The sequence below is a fragment of the Annulohypoxylon maeteangense genome (assembly GCF_022496945.1).
Source record: "Annulohypoxylon maeteangense strain CBS 123835 unplaced genomic scaffold GGS22scaffold_2, whole genome shotgun sequence".
In the NCBI taxonomy this organism is placed as follows: domain Eukaryota; kingdom Fungi; phylum Ascomycota; class Sordariomycetes; order Xylariales; family Hypoxylaceae; genus Annulohypoxylon; species Annulohypoxylon maeteangense.
This window is the reverse complement of record NW_025953249.1, coordinates 2,628,900-2,649,932: the sequence shown is the minus strand read 5'-3', so window position 1 is coordinate 2,649,932 and position 21,033 is coordinate 2,628,900. Positions and strand designations below refer to the sequence as shown.

General features: G+C 46.6%; 7 protein-coding genes across 7 annotated transcripts; 3 read left to right on the top strand and 4 right to left on the bottom strand.

Annotated features, from left to right (window-relative positions):
* Positions 1–155: 155 nt before the first annotated feature.
* On the bottom strand, positions 156–1,727 carry GGS22DRAFT_153646 (putative short chain dehydrogenase/ reductase). The gene is made up of 4 exons (XM_047959885.1): positions 1,553–1,727; positions 1,412–1,478; positions 937–1,359; positions 156–885 (listed from the first exon to the last, which is right to left on the bottom strand). Exons 1-4 carry the CDS (start codon positions 1,580–1,582, stop codon positions 428–430), a joined length of 978 nt encoding a protein of 325 aa, XP_047823158.1. The 5' UTR covers positions 1,583–1,727; the 3' UTR covers positions 156–427.
* A 95-nt stretch (positions 1,728–1,822) lies between these two features.
* GGS22DRAFT_153645 (putative aminotransferase) lies at positions 1,823–3,623 on the top strand. Its single transcript, XM_047959884.1, has 3 exons — positions 1,823–2,799; positions 2,859–3,001; positions 3,056–3,623. The coding sequence occupies exons 1-3, from the start codon at positions 1,968–1,970 to the stop codon at positions 3,479–3,481; spliced, it is 1,401 nt and encodes a 466-aa protein (XP_047823157.1). The 5' UTR covers positions 1,823–1,967; the 3' UTR covers positions 3,482–3,623.
* A 740-nt stretch (positions 3,624–4,363) lies between these two features.
* Positions 4,364–6,222, top strand: GGS22DRAFT_184900 (cytochrome P450; the record flags this gene model as incomplete). The annotated part of the gene is made up of 4 exons (XM_047964239.1): positions 4,364–4,588; positions 4,650–5,476; positions 5,540–5,965; positions 6,030–6,222. 4 exons carry the CDS (start codon positions 4,364–4,366, stop codon positions 6,220–6,222), a joined length of 1,671 nt encoding a protein of 556 aa, XP_047823156.1.
* Positions 6,223–7,029: 807 nt separating this feature from the next.
* On the top strand, positions 7,030–8,800 carry GGS22DRAFT_184899 (MFS general substrate transporter; the record flags this gene model as incomplete). Its single annotated transcript, XM_047964238.1, has 2 exons — positions 7,030–7,293; positions 7,352–8,800. The coding sequence occupies 2 exons, from the start codon at positions 7,030–7,032 to the stop codon at positions 8,798–8,800; spliced, it is 1,713 nt and encodes a 570-aa protein (XP_047823155.1).
* Positions 8,801–9,048: 248 nt separating this feature from the next.
* GGS22DRAFT_69836 (uncharacterized protein) lies at positions 9,049–13,267 on the bottom strand. The gene has a single exon (XM_047967846.1). The coding sequence runs from the start codon at positions 13,009–13,011 to the stop codon at positions 9,304–9,306; it is 3,708 nt and encodes a 1,235-aa protein (XP_047823154.1). The 5' UTR covers positions 13,012–13,267; the 3' UTR covers positions 9,049–9,303.
* A 459-nt stretch (positions 13,268–13,726) lies between these two features.
* Positions 13,727–14,785, bottom strand: GGS22DRAFT_69819 (uncharacterized protein). Its single transcript, XM_047967845.1, has 2 exons — positions 14,440–14,785; positions 13,727–14,335 (listed from the first exon to the last, which is right to left on the bottom strand). The coding sequence occupies exons 1-2, from the start codon at positions 14,645–14,647 to the stop codon at positions 13,917–13,919; spliced, it is 627 nt and encodes a 208-aa protein (XP_047823153.1). The 5' UTR covers positions 14,648–14,785; the 3' UTR covers positions 13,727–13,916.
* Positions 14,786–15,774: 989 nt separating this feature from the next.
* On the bottom strand, positions 15,775–19,327 carry GGS22DRAFT_69803 (DUF221-domain-containing protein). The gene is made up of 3 exons (XM_047967844.1): positions 18,942–19,327; positions 18,324–18,869; positions 15,775–18,256 (listed from the first exon to the last, which is right to left on the bottom strand). Exons 1-3 carry the CDS (start codon positions 19,038–19,040, stop codon positions 15,911–15,913), a joined length of 2,991 nt encoding a protein of 996 aa, XP_047823152.1. The 5' UTR covers positions 19,041–19,327; the 3' UTR covers positions 15,775–15,910.
* Positions 19,328–21,033: the final 1,706 nt, after the last annotated feature.

The window sequence follows — 21,033 nt, the reverse complement described above, 5'->3', positions numbered from 1 at the left end:
CCTTACCCACCCATCCGTCCATAATGCTAGCGCTACCTGTACATGAAAGTTCGCCTGGCATCCCTTAAAAAGTACTGCGTTTTAGCTTTTAATAACGGGATTTCACCTTAAACTCTAATATTTTAGCGTCCTCCTCAAAAAGTTCCGGGGAACCCAGTTAATAAGTGCTACCTGCAATGCCTATAATTATAGAAGATACGAGTTTTACATTACAGTATAATTAAAATATTAACATCAATGAATCACTTTTTTCTACATCTACCTACCTGATTTTTATAGCGATGTGAAGAATTCCTTTCACAACTAATAGCCTTCGTTTTCAAGTGGTTCTAGAAACAAGAGACATTCCTTTTATTAACACCAAGTACCTATCTTGGTATCAACTGCATGTGATGAACAAAACAAATGTAAAATATCATGGGTTTCGTTATGCTTGTTTCCTAGAATTTTCGCCATCCTCCGTGCACATAGCCTCCCACCTCCTCCGCAAGACCGGCCAAACGACCCATCCCACCAGTAGACCCAATATAGAATCCACAATCCCAAGGCCTCTCTTCGGCGAGGGCCCAGTCATATTAGTAAAGAGAGCCGACGCAGAAAACGAGTCCTCGCAGATGATGAAGTCGCCCCTATCCACCGCCGCGATAACGAGAGAAGCAACTTTCTCGGACGATGGAAAGCGGCCCTCGAGTTCTTCAAAGGGGCGATCCAAACCTTGGATACGCTTTGTCAGCGGCGTCTTCGTTTTCTGCTCTAGGACGAATCCGGGAGAGACGAAGTCGGCCGGGAAAGCGATGTGGATAGTATAGGTTGAAGCCGGGCAGTTATATCGTAGAACTTCCATTCTCAGGGTGTCCGCTAAAGCACGGACGGCACATTTCGCGGCTGTAGCACAGATTAGATTTCATTACCTAAAGATCAAAGGGAAAGGCATACGCGTATAGGCGATAGAGCCTGGTATTCCGAGAAATGCGGCAGCACTGTTGATGAAGATGATCTGGCGAAGTTGAGGTTTGGCACTTTCGGATGGCCCTTTCTTGTCATCCGCAGTCCATATGTCAATAATCGACTTGGCAGCATAGGCGGATGAATAATAGTTGTTTTTCATGCAATTGTCAAGATCCTTAGCTTCAATGTCCGCAAGAAAGCCGTTCTCGGCGTGATTCCCTCCAGCAGAGCAATACAATATGTCTGCGATTCGAGGCTGGGCTCTGAATGCTTCATCGACGTTTGAAGCATCGGCGAGATCTAGAGATACTGCATTGATTTCCTGGTCCTCGCTCAGGCGAGCAGCAAGTATGTCCTTTTTTGCCTCTTCAAGAGGGCCTTCTCTACGGGCAAATATTGTAATGTGGGCACCTATGTAAGTTAAGTAAAGAAGACACGATAGTTCAGGCATATTGATGCTAACCTCGTGCGGCTAACTCCTTGGATATTGCTTTACCCAGTCCCCCGGAACCCCCTGTAACGAAAACGGTCTGTTCCTCACGTTAACACGATCAGCTTATGGCTTTGATGAAATATCATATAACTTCGTAGGAAAACTCCTCACCTTTCCTTGTAGACTCTTTGGTATTCCCATGATGTCTCTTCACTGCTTAACTAATGTTATACTAAGATATTGTATGTAAGCTTCGTCAGCCGCATTCCTAGGTTCGTGGAGTTCTGACTTGTGGGAGTGGAAGTGGAATGTCCACATCGACCCACCAAACCAATCGCGTTGACGATTTGCTGCAATCATGGCCGGGTTCCGCTACCGAATGTAACCTAAGATCGAATCGAGCGAGACGGGATGGATTCGGATTCACTCGCATTTTAGCGGGGGTGTATTTCCCTACTCGACAAGTTCGTATGAAATTGGTTTCCCGAATACCTCGATTCGTTTACTTGTGACGCCATTGTATCATATACGGCTTAACCTACTGCAAGGGGTCAAAATATCATTCGTCAGACGTCGGTTGTTGAAAATGTCATCGCCAGGGTTCCTTGGTTCGTGGATCAAGGCTCAGAAGCCGAAGGCCCCACGAATGAAAGACGCCCCCACTTTCTATCGAAATCTCGAAGAGGCTTTGGATGTGCGGAGGGCTGACCATGCCATGGCTACGAGAACGAAGAGCACATGGAAGACGGGTGAAGCTGTCGACTTTTGTTCTAATGACTTGCTTGCCTTGGGATCGTCAGGACAACTGCGCACCGAGTTCCTGGAGGAGCTTGCACGTCACCCTGACTTTCCTCTGTACGCTGGAGGCTCTCGCCTAATGGACGGCAACTATGACTACATTGAGCAGGTCGAGCGGGAAATCGCCGAATTCCATGGAGCGGAGAGTGCGATTATCGTGAACTCGGGGTATGAAGCCAATGGTGCAATCTATACTGCTATCCCGAGGCCGGGAGATGCAATTGTCTACGATGAACTCGTCCATGCTAGTACACACGATGGCATGGCCCACAGTTTAGCTCTCTGCAGAATGTCTTTCCGCCATAATGATGTGGATTCTTTCAGGGATACATTAGCATCTGTCGTAGATTCACAGCCCATGATTAGGGATGGATCACGCTCAGTGCTGATTTCTGTTGAGTCGATATATAGTATGGATGGAGACGTCTGTCCCATAGAAGAGCTCATTGAGATCGCCGATGAAGTTTGTCCGAAGAAGAATGCGGTGTTCATAGTAGATGAAGCCCATGCGACGGGGATAATAGGACCAAATGGCGCCGGTCTCATTTGCGAGCTCGGCATACAAGATAAAATCGCAATTCGACTTCATACCTTCGGAAAGGCACTGGCTTCATCAGGTGGTAAGAACGCAATTAATCGCTATATTGATTGGTTCATGAAGCTAAAACATATTTCCTAGCCGTTATACTAGGAAACGAATCTGTGAGATTGGCGCTGCTAAATTTTGCGCGCTCTGTCATTTACACCACTGCACCCTCCTTCCCTGCGGTAGCCGCGATTCGCTCTGCGTATAATCTACTAAAGTCCGGTGCGACACAAGAGGTCAGTAATTGTTGATTATATCATCATTGATATAATGCCTAACATATTGGATAGTCTCAAGAGAAGATTCAGGATCTAGTCAAGCACTTTCTGACGACGATAACATCTCATGAAGTTTGGGATGAAGCGAATGACATGGGTATCCTATCGATTCCGATCAGTGATAACTGGGAGTTTCGGGATTTCTTAACACATATAGTGCCGGTTTGGACTCGTCAGCGATATAACTTCTGGCTAGTCTTTCATCTCCAAACATCAGGAATATCGGCATTTCCTATCGATTATCCTGTTGTCCCTAAGGGCCAGAGCAGAATTAGGCTTATGTTCCATGCTGGGAATACCGAAACAGAGGTAGAATTGCTGGCCAATTCAATCTGCGAATGGGCCAAGGAGATGATCGACATCGAAAAAGGGGCCGAGGGAAAATCAAAGGTTCCCAAGGCTGCTCAGCAGATATATGCTATGATGGCTGATGTATGAGGCAGATAGCAGTAGTATGGAACCGCAACGAAATCTAGGAATTACTTGATACCCAAGATAAAAGCTGACGATGTACTATGGAGGGGTAGAACCTTGAAATAAACAAGCGGCAGCATTAGTCAGATAGAAAATGAGAAGCGATTATATAATCATGATCTATTACATAATCACAATATATTAGATAATCAATTTGAATTAGGTAATCATATTCAGACTTAATAATTCGGTTGAGTGCGGGGTTGGTGGGGTCGGCTACGGAACCCGCCTGCTCAAACACGGAATCCGATCGAGCTGCGTAAATGGTAATAAGCAAGCGCAACATAAAAACTGCAGCGACGATGGAACCCGGAAAGTCCAAGACATGCGGAATAGAATGAAGGAGTAGACTAATGCAGGGACCCGAGCACCGGCACTAAGTTACGCTGGCTCCAAGGACCGACTAGATACTAGCAAGATTTAGCGGATAGAAACGACACTACTATACTATTCCAACGACATATTATATCTTCGCATTTACGAAAGATTATCCTAACTAGATCATCGTTCATCTTTCCAAGTAAGGTAAACCAGGTACATATACTTAAAGCCTATCTCCCAAGATTAGTACATATTGAGATATTGAGGTAGCTTCTAGGGTATTCTGTCGAATAGCGTAGGAGGTGGGGGCTATTTTAAATAGCTGGCATCTAGGATTCGTTGACCTGCGAATATGGTTCACCGATACCACAGGAAGGTAGGGTAAACCTTCCTTTAGAATTAATGGGGATTCCCTTTATTTATCCTAAAGCCATCTTAGAATCGTTCTAAGATCATAATCATCTAGTAGCTATCAGCATAGAATCTCAGTCCATTGCGAAATCGACACTAGATGCCAACGAAAGAATGGCGACATCGATATTCAGCTTGCAAGGTGCTACTCTTGCAGCCGGGATCGAATCTGTGCTGATTTCAAAAGTGTTGCCCGATTACGTCGATACCAAACATCCCAAAAATATCATCAAGTTAATAACGCTTGTATTTGCCATCAACTATGCCATATTATTTGTATATTCCACCGTTATATATCCTAACTTCATAAGTCCCTTGAGAAATTTTCCAAGGCCTAAGGTCTGTCCTTCAATTTTCTATTAAGTAGACATAGACATAGATTAACATAGCAATCATGTAGTGGTGGCTACCTCGGATGATCTACGCCCGGCTGGCCACCAAGACAACCCAGGCTGAGCTACTGCTGGATATAATCCAAGATGTACCTAACGACGGCATCGTGGCGTTAAGAGAGATAACTGAAAGCCGATTACTAATCACCGGGCCATCAGTATTGGCAGATCTTCTGGTGCATCACTCGTACGAATTTGAGAAACCTCAGAATATGCGCAAGTTTCTCGGCAGCATATTAGGAAATGGACTAGTTACTACAGAGGGAGAAGACCACAAGTTCCTTAGGAAGAATAGTCTCAATGCATTCAGCTTCCGCCGCATCAAAGACTTATACCCTATGATCTGGAAGAATTCTCTCGCATTCACCGACGCGTTAGAAGAAAACGTGAGACAGCAGTGCTCCGAAGGTGGTGTGGCCACTGAGCCCCTGACCGGAAAGGCTGAGATGTCTCGCTGGGCGAGTAAAGTCACTCTTAACATCATTGGCATCGCCGGGCTAGGACGAGATTTCGATGCACTCAATAACTCGGATGACCCTCTGGTAGAAAGCTATGAAACGATCTTCAATCCGAGCAAAGAGATGCTAGTATATTTCGTCTTGTCGGCATGGTTCTCGGTTCGGTTTGTCCGCATGCTTCCTTGGAAGATGAACCAAGCTTTCGAGCACGCTAGCTCATCATTACGGCGTATCTGTAGCCAACTCGTTAGTGATAAACGAGAGGCCATACGGAAGAACGAGGGCGAGAATGTCGATATCTTGTCACTGCTTATCAAATCCGAAAATTTCTCAGATACTGCTGTCTGCGATCAGCTCCTCACGTATTTAGCAGCAGGGTAGGAATTCCACCCATCAAACTGTTTCAGAGAGTTCGAACGTCGAGCTAAGCTTTTGTCTAGGCATGATACATCAGCACTTTCCTTAACTTGGGCAAGTTATTTATTGGCCCTGGACCCAGATCGACAAAGCAAGTTACGAACTGAAGTCCGTGGTGCTCTTGCATCCGCCGAGAAGTCAGTAGATGGGAAGTTAGACATTTCGAGCACATTAGAGCGTCTTCCGTTTCTAAATGGAGTACTTAACGAAACGCTTCGTCTATATCCAAGCATCCCAGTAACCATTAGGATCGCAGCGCGAGATACAACTTTGGCCGGCAAGCCAATTCCAAAGGGCACGGAAATCCTAATCTCGCCGTGGTTAATGAACAGATCCCGCACATTCTGGGGACCGGATGCGGCCGAGTTTAAACCTGAACGGTGGATCGAGAAGGACGGACGCCCGAATAACACAGGTGGCGCTACTAGCAACTATGAGTTCCTTAGCTTGTACGCAACACTTTGCCCTACCCATGGGATATGCTGGGCAACCTGCTGACTTTCATCTTTATAGTTTACACGGCCCGCGAGCTTGTATTGGGCAAACTTTTGCACGGGCTGAACTAAGATGTCTCCTAGCAGCGCTGATCTCTCGGTTCGAGTGGAAATTGGATATGGACGAGAAAGACGTCGTGGCAGGCGGCGCTATCACTTTGGCTCCGGTGTACGGTTTACACGTAGAGCTTAAACTGGTCAAAGATGAATAACCCTAAGCATGACAACCGAGAAACGCGACAATCGCCGATACGATGTAAAATAACATCGGTGGCGTCTATTGAATTCAACTTGGATTAGGAACTGATTTGTTCAAACATCGTTGTCCGGTTAAGTTCAGGAAAGAGGTAACCCATGGATATTCACATTTCCGTTGAACAGAGCACAAGATACCCGGGTATGAAATCTGCTGGTTAAGGGGATAGGAGGCCTCATGATGAGGCCTCTTCAAATATCATAAATTTGCAAGATTTTGGAAAAATATGTAGATGCCTAACGGAACTTTCGGCACCCCAGATAAATATTACCCTCTGTAATTTCGCTAAAAGCATTCGCTAAACGCTGAAGAACCCGCGATGATCAAGTCCTAGGTCTCGTCGCGCTAAACCTATTTATGGCCTAGCGTATTTCCTTAAGGGGTAATATCCTGCATGGCTAATGCAACCAACCGACGGTTCGGTGGAGTAATGCACGTCCAGATCTCAATTCGAAGAAAAACACCAACATCAACCAACATCAACCAACATCGCAATCAGTTCATTTCAATCTTCCAAGTCAAATTCACGCGGCACATTTAAGGGGCAATATGCCGCTTATAGATTAACTATGCCGACGCTAGCTTAATTGACTTTTCCAAATTTCGCATTCATTTTGTCCGTGACAACTGGCTATTCCGTCCCGCGCAATTCAAGCCACTCACTCACCGGGATCCGATCTCCGCGTCGCCTTGTGGCTGACGCTAAAGTGCAACTTCGTTTTTCATGTACGACACCAGATAGTCATCACATTGGGGATTGAAAATGGCGCTCCCCGCTGTGAACCCCGGCGAAAAACAGTCTTTAAGCACCGAGCCTAAGACATCGGGTGCTTCCACAGAACAAACGGAGACCAGTCCGGGCGAGACCTATGCCTCTGAAGCAATCGAAGTCGAAACCGACAGCGATGCAACAGGAAATACGGAATCCCGGGGAAAACCCCTGGGATTCTATATGTCCTTTCTAGCCATCAATATCTTAGTGTTTTTATACTCTCTAGACGCTACGACTCTAGCGGTCGCCATTCCGGTAAGTGTCATCCACCCCCTTTCCCCAATGTACGTAGAGATATACTGACATATCCCAGGCCATCGCATCCGAGCTCCACGGAACCACACTAGAGTCATTCTGGGCAGGAATCGCATACTTCCTCGGCCTCGTAGTGAGCCAGCCCCTATACGCCAGCATCTCCGATGTCATAGGCCGCAAGCCGCCTCTGTACGTCGGCTTCCTTCTCTTCACCGCCGGATCCCTCACCTTCTCCCTAGCCCGCAACATGGCCGCTATCATAGCCGGTCGCGTCATCCAGGGCCTAGGCGGCGGCGGGCTCGATGTTCTCGGCGAGATCATCGTGTCCGATATGACGACGCTCAAGGAACGCCCGCTATACCTCGGAATCATGTCCTTGCCCATCGCCATCGGCAGTATCCTCGGCCCCACAGTCGGCGCCCTGTTCAGCGACTTTGTGACTTGGAGGTGGATAGGATGGATTAACTTACCGCTACTAGGCATTTCCTGCCCACTGCTACTCATCTTCCTTCGTCTAAAGCGTCTCGAATCGACCCTCGAAGCTAAACTAAAGCGCCTCGATTGGAGCGGCATGTTAGTATTCACCGTGGGATGCACGCTCTTCGTCCTCCCTATCAGCTGGGCCGACTCCCTGTATCCATGGAACTCGTACCAGACAATCCTCCCACTACTCCTAGGCTTCGCCGTTCTCGTCGGCTTCGCGATCTACGAAGCGAAGCCCGAGGCGCCGGTTATGCCGCACCGGCTCTTCCATTCCCGGACCGCGATCGTGACGCTATGCGGCGCTTTCGTCCACGGTATGACGCTGTACACGCTCCTGCAGTACCTGCCCCTCTTCTACCAGGCCGTCATGCTCCAGACCCGTATTGTGTCCGCGGTATCCCTATTACCCACCAGCATCGCCAGCGTCGTCGGCGCTATCAGTTCTGTTATTGCGATCGGGAAGGCCGGCGTGGGGTATAAAGTGAGGATATGGTTATCCTGGGCCCTAGTAACATTGGGGACCGGCTTGTTTCTTCTGCTCGACGAGTACTCGTCTGCTGGTATGCGCTACGGGATACCCATTATCTGGGGCATGGGCATCGGTGCTCTTCTGCGTCTGCTACATATCCCCATGCAGGCAAGTGTTCCAAGCGTCGACGACACCGGCCACGCAATCGCGCTGCTTCTCACGATCCGATGTCTTGGGGGCTTAGTTGGACTGGCTATCGGATCCACGGTATTCAGCAGCGTGTTCGGGTCTGTCATTGCGACCGTCGGGGAACTTCCCGACTCCCTAGCCGCGCTAAGGGATGCCCACGACGCCGTAGCCTTCATCCCGACGCTCCGGACCCTAAATTTCCCCGCCGACATTTTCGACCCCGTCGTACAGGCTTACCTAACCTCCATGCGCGCCGTTTTCTACGTCATGATCGGGTTCTCTGGGCTTGGTCTCGTAACGTCCCTGTTTACGGAGGAACTGAGCTTACAGAAAACGGAACGCGGACGCCAGGCTTTTGAGACCTAATTTCTTATGGGATAATTAATGACACTTATGTGGAACATGGATTGCTGAGAAGGCACTTGATGGATTGGCTAGATTTGTTGATAAATGGGATGGTTATAGAATATGATATATATTGTAATGTTAATGATCGGGATATTAAAAAATGGTATCATGTCGTTAATAAAGGAAGGAATGTATCAGAGTCCTGGTTTACCGTAGGTAGTTACATATTGGGAATATGAATGATGGGAGTATATACTCGAAGAAAAATGCACTACAAGGAAAACCATCCTCTGTTACACAGCCAACATTTGCCTGGTCCGATGTGGTACATTTTGCAAATGGGTCTCATTTTCTAACCCCATTCTGCTCCAGGTAGACATAGAGTTTCTATGACACCCTTAGAATAAAAATCGATGGGCTTGTCGTCTTCGCTGAGACGTTTCCGCGAAGCGACGGGGTCATTATGATTCTTCTATATCATCCAGAAGTCATGCAATATTCCCTATCTCATATAACACCCATCATGACCTAGATGTGCCTGCCACGGAGTTGCTATGGGCCTGTGATGCGGCCGGCCTCTCTGGTAAAGTAGCAATATCGCTTGTGCGAGTTAATCCATGCTGTATAGATGGGCGTAAAAACAAATCGAAACGTTTCGAACCCATCATGTTCGAGAATCGATTAGAAATCTTCCGCATCGCCTTAGATTGCCTCCTTCTAGCACGTTGTATACGAGTCTCAATGAGGTCCAATAGAGGCTCCTTTTGGCACTCCCACCACTCTTCGTGGTATCCTTCCATGCCACCCTCAGCATGTTTATGAACGAGGATACTCGTCCAGTCCAGGATGTCTCGTACTCTTTGCTCGTCTTTGTCGACTGCAAAACGCAATCTTGTGTAATTACAGATGTCGCTGGCGAATACTCTTGCTGGTTGACCGTCCATATCCATCCTCTTATCAAATTCCATTTTAGCAAGTTGGAAAGCGAGTTGAAAAGCATGCTCGGCTGCGTCGATACTCGAAGCCTCTAGCAGTCGCGTTGCTAAGTAAGTTAAAAGATTAAGGCCATAACAACATGAGCCACCAAAGCTCTCCATGAGAGAATTGTGAACCATCTCATTTTCAATTGAATGTTGCAATAATTCCAGTTCGTCTAAGTGTATGGTAGTGTGGATCTCTCTCAGGGGCGTCGGTTCTTTGTAATCCTTTTTATAGACGAATTTAATCCCATACGCTGTCAGTGTATCGACAAGCAGTGCAAGGGCATCTTGTATGGAAACCTCAGTCCCAATATATAATTTGACCCAATATAATCTGATCGTAGCGTAGAATACGCTGGACCAGTTCTGGACCTTCTTAGAAAGCGACAGCATCAGGGTGTAATGGGAATCGGAAAGTCCAATGTTGAACCAACTAGCAGCCTCTCCGCAGGAATCTAGCAAGTTCAGTGTTTCGGTTTTTATGTTTGTCCCCCGAGATTGTAAAAGAGCCGAACTGTAGGCTTCGTATGCTTCCTCGAATCTCCCCTGGTTCTTAAGGATACTACCTAGTATCAGGTGGATTTGGATGTAGTGGTTGCGATTGACCCCGCCATTCACGATACAGTCGCGGGTCATAGTTTCAGCTTCAACAAGCCTCCCCATTTTTTGGAGGAACCGCGCTCTCGAAAGGTGAAATCTAACAATAGAAGTTTGATTTATACCGTATTTTTCAGTTGCCCATTCAAGTGCAAGCAGGCTAAGATGATCGGCAAGTTCTGGGTCGCTGGAGATATCAGTCACAACCATCACGACAGCGTCCCAAACTCTATGCGACCAGATCTTCTTCCGATAGCCATCACCGCCGCATCTCTCCGTCTCATTTAACAAGATCTCACACGTCTTTTTGCATATGTCGTATTCGTAACGATAATGTGCTGCGTATATGAGTTCGGTTAGTATACGATGCCTCAGTAACATGTTTTCCTCGTCGTTTGGTAGTTTCTCCAATTCGGCCTTACAAGTGTCAATACACTCTTGTTTATCTTCTACGTACACACTTTGAACTAAAGATGTGACGAAGACTAAATGACTCTCGTGAAGCATGTTAGCTCCCGAGCTATCATTTCCAAGCACAGATTTCCAATACTGCAAGTTCTCTCGGCTCTTATTCCTCGCCTCATCTGTTGTGTGAAGGGATATAAATTGTTGGTTGCCTGCGTCGAACTTAACTCGCAGCATGGCTCTATCCGATACATCGCAGGACTCCCAAAGCCACTGCGACAGCTCATAGCTATTCTTTTCTTGGTCAACATCGAAAAAGAATTTAGCTATTAGCTGTTCTGCAGTGATAGTCGTTAAGTCTCGTTCATTTTCCTTGCAGATAATAGTAGGCCGTAGATCTGACTTATGCCGTTTAAATACGTCCATCCAGGGAATCAGATGTTCAGCTAGCCGGCGCCGTTGGTCCGCAGATACTCGAAATCCCCAAAGAAAGACCGAATCTTCCCAAAAAGTTGCCGAAAGGTTAGCCGCTAGAATCCTCGTGAATGTTGTGAAATTGGCCTTGTGGACGCTCTTTTCCTGGCGCAGATTGATCCAATCTCGAACAAGAGGATGGAGCGATATGGATGCATACTTAGTATCCGCTCTTTCCGTGTTTAGTGAAGTGATCAGCGATAACCGTAGGAATGCCCTCATCACACCGTCGAACTTTTTACTTGACCAATTCCCTTCCTCATCAACAAAGAGAGATATCCATTCTGGTTGCTGGCCCGGGTTCATCGTAGAGTAATAAACTTCAAAGAATTCTTCCGATATCGCATGCTCGTCAAAAAATGCTAGTAGAGAAAGGATGGTGACCTTCAGGGTACCTGCTAGTGTATCAGGCTTCAGCAACGTAAACGACAAATTCCACGTCGTAAACACTGTTTTAGCCGTATTGTTGGACATACCCTCTACAGCTTCACTGGCAGAGGATTCATAGTACTCCCACAAATTCGGGACCGACTCAAGGACGTCCCTTGCAGATTGCTCGTAGTGATCGAGGAAGCTTGTTAAAGGGACGCCTTCAGCTTTCATATACGCACCGGCTTGGTCGATAGCGAGGGGTAAATAACCCAATCGCTTAACAATTTCAGAGGCAGCTATTCGATTCTTATCATTCTTGGGGGTATCAAGCAATGCAAACAGCAGTTTGATTGCCTCCTCTTCATTCATACCGGAAATGCGCATTACTGGACCAATCCTCTCAAGATCTGCACTTCGGCTAGTGATTAGTACATTTCCAAGAGGACCCTTAGGCATATACTCTCGAAGATCGAAAGCGGCAGGATTGTCATAATTGTCGAATACTAGGAGCCATGATAAATGTGCAGCGTTCAACCTACGCCTCACAAACGCCACTCGGGCGTCGGAGTCCAACAAGGTCTGGTTGCCGTCGTTGAGGCTTTCCGAGATCTCCTCCAAGCCATGCACGGTCGAGGCCCGGGTAGAAGCATCTACCCACAAGATGTATTGGAACTTCTTTTCAAGCCGAGCCTTTCCACAGTACCTGATGGCCAATTGCGTTTTTCCCTGGCCACCCATACCTTGTAATATAGCCATTTTAGGCAACTGTATCTGCCCGGTACCTAAAATGCGATCGATCTCGGTGAATAATTCAGGTCTATCAATAAAATGCCGAACCTCATTGCGGGTGACCTGGTAGATCGCACTAGAATCTGGGTGTGCAAGACCATAACTCATACCGGCCCCAATGTTTCTGGATTGGTTAAAAGCAAGGCTTCCTTTGGCGAAGATTGAAGTGAGAAGGAATGTGTTCAAAAGTGGGAGTAGCTCGTTGACGCTATCTATCGCCGACTTAATCTCAGTATCAGAAGCGATACTCTTTAAAGCTGCCAGTAGCCTAGCTGGGACCGAAGCACCATCGTCCGGAAGATACTTGTTGAGTAATCCATCGAGCCTCTTGCCGTGGCGATTGAGATTCGATATATAATTCCTGAGCTCTAACAGTTCGTTGTCTTGTAAGCTTTCGTTAGAATTCGGGAGCCCTTCTTCGATTCGTCTAATGGTGGTGTTGAGAAGGCCAAGCTGACTGCGCAGGCGTTCGATAAAGGCTTTTGGTCCTTCGACATCTTCTGGTACATCACGCAAGACTGCGAAGACGGCAATGCGCTTCGTAATTTTAATAGTGATTTCGGCGAACTGTAAAGCGGCAGCTGATACACCGATCGCGCTCACTGGATCCATGTCATGTTGTTGCGTGAACGGGTCTTGTAAAATATCGTGAAGTTGAAAGGACGAGGTTTCCTATGGCTTCTCCAAATTTGGGGGCCATCATTCCTAGGTAGGTAGCATTGGCGCCTATATGAGGATGCGTTGGACGATTCCAAGCTGGAGCCTTACATGCCCGCGCTCCGAGGGTTATTATTACCCAGTATTATGCTGCATCGGAACCAACTTTCTCCTTGACTGTTGAGTTTACAAAGGGTTATTATATCGAAATGATCACCCGTTAAATATTTCATAAGAATGCCCAAGTTTACGAATATCTGATTCCCCGCCAAATTTCATATTACTATGTAAGTTAGGGCTACAGCTACAGGGGCTACCCGTGACCCCTGCCCCTGCCTTATTGCCAGAATTGGGTACTAGTTTGACTACCTACCTGTAGGTCTAGGTTCCCCGTTACTACCTTCATGCAAACTTGGTAGTAAGGGGGTGTTTGGGACGATAATCTTTTTCTTACTTATGGTCCGTGACACACTGGCACATAAGTATGCGAAAGTATATCCTGATTATGGGTTAATATCCACTATAATTTAGACCAATCAGCGTATATCTGCATGTTGGTAAGTCTTCGAACGTTTGTGGTCTATAAGTTCATAAGTTACTAGGTACTTATTATTACCTAAGTAAAAATGAAGCTATTCACAACCTTGTCAGCTTATAGAAAGTGTAAATAGCCTCATATATCAACAGTACAATCAACAATTAAATCAACAGTTTAATTGATTCAGTTCAATCAGTTCAGTCAGTTCAAAGTTCAGTTCAACACGGCTGCAAGGTTCAGTCCACTGATACATACAAACGCAGTGCTGAACTTATGGCTGAAGCTCCACTATGGACCCGTAAATCAAAAAAAGATTATTGTCCTAAACACCCCCTAATTTTTCAATTACATCTTTCGCAACCCCCCCTGACTCCAAAATGCCTTGGAAATCAGTATTCGGCCAAAGCTCCTTAATATGACGAGCGATATAAATAGAAAGCGTGTTTCTCAATCGATCTTGCTTAACCGAGTCACTCCGTGTGTTCTTATACGAGAAGTCGATCAACTGGACAACATCAGTTACCCTCCCTCCGTTATGGAGGTTGAAGCATCCCATTTGCTCGTCCAATTTCCGAATACTCAGCTCCATCAAATCCTCGATGGAGTAGTAGTCGGCAAAAGCGTATAAACGAGCGTGCGATAGAAAAACTTCGGAGTAGTCGTAAGTAACCGTCTTCGTCTTCATTCTCTTGTTGTATAATAGCCAAGACTCGTTTATCTGTTTAATCGCGATTTGATCTACTATTGACATGCCTTCAGTCAGTGCCCTCATAAGTAATTTATCGTGGTTATTTTTTATTGTGAATATAAATTTCAAGGACGCTGGAAAGATTTCAACAACATACCATTTTCTGTGCTCAGAGGTGTAGGAGGCGCCACGCGGACGGGTGCTGCGGCCTGATAATCGCCTGTATAGGCGAATTCGCAGAAGCGAGCGAAGGTTCCCTCGTCGATCTCGGACCACTCGACCAAGCCTTTCTCATTCTCTACCCACTTGCCGTTGATTAATGTGTCTAGTGGCTTAGACATTCGTGCGACTAATTCGGCGTGCATGAAGCACTCATTCTTATTCGGCCCAATGAGAAACCGAAATGGCTTCGAAGCCGCGATGCTGTATATCGCATATAATTAGCATCAGATACATGGTCTTACTTAGTAACAGACTTACATATCGTATGGAACTTTAGGCATTTTCAAAATCGAAACTAATGCCTAGCATGAAGAAAATATAAATCTAAAGGATTTCCTATTCTACATAGAAAACTTAGCCGATAACTTATATGAATTAGACGGAAGGGGGCAGCCTTGAAAACATTCTGTTGATGAGAAACTGCTAGCTTACCTAGTAGGTAGGTAGCAGTTGCCGTCTTAAATGGTTCGAGTCACTTCCATGTAGAGCTGTTATCGACCGCGCTTCCTCTTTCATCTTCTTGCGTTTACATGGGCGCATTAGGTTGCGAGCGGGGTTCCTAACCAGGTCTCGGGCGCGTTTCCGTAGACCAACAAACACAAAAAAAAAGAAAAAGATCTATTATGTCGTGAGAACTTGATTTGTCAAGCATGAGACACGAAACAGGCTATACCAATAGACTTACATGTTCTCTCCCGTTGGACGCATCACTTCTCACTTCCTGCAGGCCAGATAACCAACGTGTCAGATGAGAAATGACAACATCGCGGGAAGTCGCATATAGGTACCTAGATATCCATACGACATACTTGATGCGCCTAGCCTAGCCGAGAGTCTCGCGTCTCAGCCTACATGACATAGGTATTCAGCCACACACACAAACACCAATCTCCAAGTCGCAACAGCAAGTGAAATATTCACAATATTAATAATATTCCGGCCCAGCCCGGAGCGATGCGATCGCTCCCGCGGCGGCGCGCATATTACCTAGTATATGTACCTAGTACCTATCTACCTAACCAACAAGTATTCGTCGTCGTGGTAATCGCCGCGGAAAAAAAGACGTCTTTCCGTCCGCGAGGAAAATCGGTGGTAGTCGTCATCATGCGTCTCTTCTTCTCTATTACAGCCTAGGTATGTATACCTCGGCATCGGAATGTGTTTCGTCATCGGCCGCCCTCGTCAGGCCAACCCTCGTCGTAGCCATGTACTGTAACAGGAAACAGGAAACATAAAAATGAAGAGAGAGGAAAAGCAAAACGCCGTTACCGCCAAGGTATGCCGCCTGAGGAAAACACCCTCCCTCTATAAACAAAAGCCACGCATGTTTTTTGATGATCTCACGCTGAGTCGTATGTATGTACAATCGTTCCTTCGCTTCCCGTCTCGCTAGAAATTAGCTCCGGCTAAAATCTACGCGGGGCCCGTGCTTCTCGGAAGTAGTTGTATTGCATGGGGTCGTGGTGCTCGGGGCCGAAGTCTTCTTCTTGGGGTAAACCGCCGTACCCCCGCGGACCACCTCCTAGCATTCCTACTCCACCCGGCGCTCTGGCTGGACGCTCTACACTGCGCTCTCTTCCAGATATAGGCGCGGCGACAGGCATCGCTGCCGCATTTCCCACCAGGTTCGATGCACTATCATTTCCTTGTGAGTATAATGGACTACGCGAGCGACCGGGCCCTGTCTCAACGGCGTAAGGACTACCTAGCGGTTGAGAGTATCCACTTGGGTATGTCATGCCTATATCTGAATTGGGCGAGAACACTCTACCCGGGCTATCCATTCTAGGCATATTCGGAATTGTAGGGCTTCCAGACCTAGAATTCGGTTCGCTACCGTTCCACATGCTACTACCAGGTGTACCGGGGCGCATGATGTCATTGGAGCGACCGAATATATCGCCGCCGCCGTGCTCAGATGCGAATTCGGCACGTGTTTTATAATATTCAAAATCAAGTCTCGACTCCGGTACTATTTCGAATCCCGGAAGGTGTGCTACCTTACCAGGCTTGCCGGCGTGCATCGGGTTCATGACATAGGCATCGGAATAGCCGGACGTGGACATCGTATCTCCAGAGTAGGCTTCGCGGCCATCCGACAGACGTCCCTTGTATATAGAAGCCAGAATATTCTGGGCTTTTGCGTGCACCATAGGCGTGATGAGAGGCTTATAGAGGGCCGGGTGACCGAACCGATGAGCAAGACCAACCGACCGCAACGGATCCTTAGGCATTGCCCCCTCTGGATGCTTTTGGATGTTGCGAGTCGAATAAAAGTGGATCTTGGCATCGAAAGTTCGGGAGCAGTAAACTTTAAAGATAACCATGATAAACGGCAAAGGTACAGATGCGAAGGCCATCGTATGGGTTCCATCTCCATGCACCCAAGCCGTCAAAAATACCACCAAGTTTGAGAGAACCGTGCCGAAAATGAAGCGATTGATCAGCACCCGCCAGAACATACCACCAGACTCGGTTTTGGTGACAAAGATGTATAGTAATAAGTACTTCTTTAGCCAAACATCGATGGAAAAGTACAGCGCGGCAGCCGGGAGGACGAGGGGCTGGAGACCGGCGAAGCACAAAGCCACCGTAGCGTAGAACAAGAAATAATTATAGTAGCTGGCATAATCGAAGGACGGAGGTGCCGTAAGCTCGATCATCTCTCTAGGCGTTGGACTCGAAAACTTGCGCATGAAGAAGCTGTAGATGAGAGTCCATAATTGGGCCAAGTCGACGGCGGCACCCAAGTTTCTCTGTAGCAGCCAAGTGACCCAGAACGAGGAGATGTCGCATAGAGAGATGAATAAGGTTACACCGAAGTTCGACAAGGTATCCCAAGCTTTCTGCGGATCGTTGGCAACCGAGGAAACCAAATTCCAAATGGTGCTGAAGAGACAGAAGACGATAAGATTGTTAAAGACGAAGAAGGCGTATAGCTTGCCGACGACGTGGCGCTCGCGACCCGTCTTTGTGCGGTCACCAGCTCTTATAGAAAGACGGCGGAAGATGATGGGAAGTACCAAGTAGACGAGAGATAGCACAGCCGGAGAAGCCACACCCTGCACGATGGACCAGAAGCCAGTATTCCCGGACAGCTGGGCCTGGAATGCCGGCCAAACTAAGCCTAAGTTACTCAAGTTGACCAAGAAAATAGCAATCATCGCACTGGGCGCAACCCAGATTAGCGTTAGTAGGATAATCCAGACGTTGATAATGATCCTTCTCCAGCTTCGAGTCGCTGGTGTCAGAGGCATGTTGTCCCAAATAATGTCATTTGGTCTCGGCGCTAACACAATCGTGGCTCCATGTGGCTTCTTCTTGCGTAGGGCGTATGCGATGCTGTGAGCTTCGGAAATGTCGTCATAGCTAGCAAAGCCGTACGACAAAGTACTGCGCTTGTCTATGTTCGCTCGTGCCTCTTTAACTTCGACTTCGAGCTCTCTAATTCGTTGAGTCAGATATTCGATAGCATCGACTTTCTGCCCTTTAGGATAGGTAGTGAAAGAGGGGTCCTTCTTGGAAGGTCTGCACATCGGTCGGCCAGCCGGCAGGTTTGAAGGGTCCTTCAGATATATGGCCAACACCTTCTCAAGCTTCCGAACGGTATGATCGTGCTGTTGGATCAAACTAGGCAAGTCCCTAACATTGCGAGCAGCAGCAGTCCTAGCAAACGAAGCGTGAGGGATAACATCGTCAATGATCCTAGCAATACCTTCATCATTAGAGTATTTCTTTGGAATGTCGTTTAACTATAGGCTCATGATTAGTTACACCATAATTGACAATTATATAGGAAGATAGGAACAGGAGACTGACCATCAAGGTCCGCGCAGATAAACTCTGTTGGTACTCCTTGGTTTTAAAGTACACCCGTCTAAGCTGTAAAACTTGTCTATAGTTAAACCAGATAAACCCGATGATGATGAAGTTGAATAGGTAGGCCGTAACCACCACCGCCCAAATAGGTTGATCGTTGACGTTAGAAGGTGTGAGTCTCATGAACCATTTCTGGTTACCCGTCTTGTCGCTATTAAGCGTATAGTATACGGGTAGCAGGATACCGCATCCTACGACGCCAAGCACAAGGAAGATGTTACGGCACATAATAGTGAACCTCATGAAGATTGCAGCGTCCATCCCTGCGTGAGCGATCATATCTTTCTCGGTCGTCCTCCACAAGGGCGGGATCCATGCCAGATAGCCTTTGCCGATTGGAGGCGGCGCATGTTCTTCGTCGGCATGTTTAAGTTTCGGTGCGTAAACGACAGAGTTATAAGGTCGGAGGAACGAGAAAGCGATAGCTATAAAAGCAGTAAATCCCACGGACGTGCCCAAGGCAGACCATATAGCACCATCTGTAAGCTAATATGGAGTCAAGGGTTAGCTACAATACTCTAGAATCGAAACAGATCAAAGATCAGGTTGTCATTTTACCGTTTGTTTAAAGGGGTTCCTCAGCAGCTGTAACAATTCTTCGGCCGGATTTAGATCCCGCCTAGACGTTACGTGCTGTACCTGGATCCAAACATCCATCCTATCGTATAGACCCGTAGAGGGTCAGTGGACGAAGTGGTTCCCAACAATTGCCTCCTTGCCTTTAAGGGGCCCCCGCGGTTATCGGTCGTTCGAGCGTTTTCAAAATCGCATAGGAAGCATTCGGGATATTAACGTAATATATACAATAAGATATCCTCCAGGTATATTGATCTCGTAGGAGTTGGGTACAGACGAAGCCCGACAAATCGTATTCGGTTCTGCGAAGTACTCGTTCCGGTAAAAGACAAGCTATTATCCCCCAACAAAGGCGGCCGTTATAATCGTAGTATAGAGAAAGCGGAAAGCACACAAAGCGGGCGCAAACGAGTGACGCGACCGCGATTTTAAGTCGAGGATTGAATAGTTATACGATTGAAGGGATTGAAGGGATAGAGTGTTGTATTGTATTATGTAGGTTGGCTGGTGTGCGTGCTTCAGATAGGGAACTGAAGGACCTCGGGAGGAACGTATCGAATCAGATCCAGGATAGGCGCTGACGTTTATCGCAGGGAGCACTGAAAGACTTCTAGGTACAGCTTATTCGGCACTTATGCAAGTGAATAGTGCATACCTATGAGTAGAAAAAGAAGGGATCACCACTTATAATGCGGAGAGGTAAAGAAGCGAGTGTTACGTGCTCAGTAGGACGTTTCCATGGATATGAGAAATTTTTAGAAAATTCGAAAAAAGACAGACGACTTCTGTTGGGATCTCTTCTAGGTCCAGGGGACAATGGAGAGAATGACGAAAGGTCGCATCCGCCATCCGGGACACGTCGAGATGCGCTAAGTGCACTAATTCTGCTAACCAGCTCAGGCTCTCAAGACTCAAGTTGCGAAAATTTTAGGGGTACCCTAGCCATATGTATTATTCGGTGGTTGGCTTTATTTACTTAGTGAAGCTTTCATCATATCGAGTCGAGGTTCTCGATTGTCTCTGATTTTACTATTATGTAATATATACAAATCAAAGAAATATTTCTTCAATGAATTACATACATTGCCGTTAATTCTTACTTATCTACTAGGTACTTACTCACAATTCGTTGTAGAGTCTTGAAGGGTTAGGTATCGCTGAGATACTAGGTACATCTGTAATCTCGATACTTGATAGCCAACAATTATGCTTATCACTAGCAATACCGATACAGTATATGTCCGCGTGTAGGGTGTAAACCAACATATCCAAGATAGCATCGCGTATAGTTTTATATATAGATTATTTATCGCTAACTCTAGTATTATGTTGGATGATCTTCTAAGAATCGATTCGATTACCTTTCAATTTTTCCTATTTAATAACGATAAATCACATACGCCAAGCATATATAGAGATGCCTAGATGCATATACCAGGTATTTATAATATCTTGCATATGTTCCACTTTTACCCCTTGGACAAACTCAAGCTTTAAGAAGGTCGAGACCAGGTCCTGTGTCCAATAAAATGTCTAGGCGACCCAATTCCCACCCTCAGTTCTATTTTTGACCAACCCATCGTTGAGAATCAACTAGGGGCAATACTGCCGCGTACCTAAATAACCCAATAGATGCTAGTGGTGAGCTGGCGGGGTCATTCCAGAATACGAGCTTCTTAATGCAAGACATTGTTATCTTTCGCGACTCGCGAGCAAGTCATATTGTCATCGTTCAGTATCATGTGCCTCTTTATATGTGAATCATTCGAAGCACCATCCAAATTGCAAGTTTGGTATACGACGATCGACAACTTCAACTCAATCTACCAACACAAAACTCAAATATAACATCGATAGACTGATACAGGGCATTAAGGTTTCTAGAAAATACCAAGGACCGGTTTCTGTAACGTGCTAAGGACCCGCCGATCCTAAGCCAGGGTACCGGGAATGGGTCTTGGAAATTCACAGAACCTCATCCTTGGCAGTTCGTAAATCTCGAACTTTGAAAAGCTCGCAAACACCAACCAATGAGAAGCGAGGGATATCGCCATTTACAGTTACTGCGTGCTAC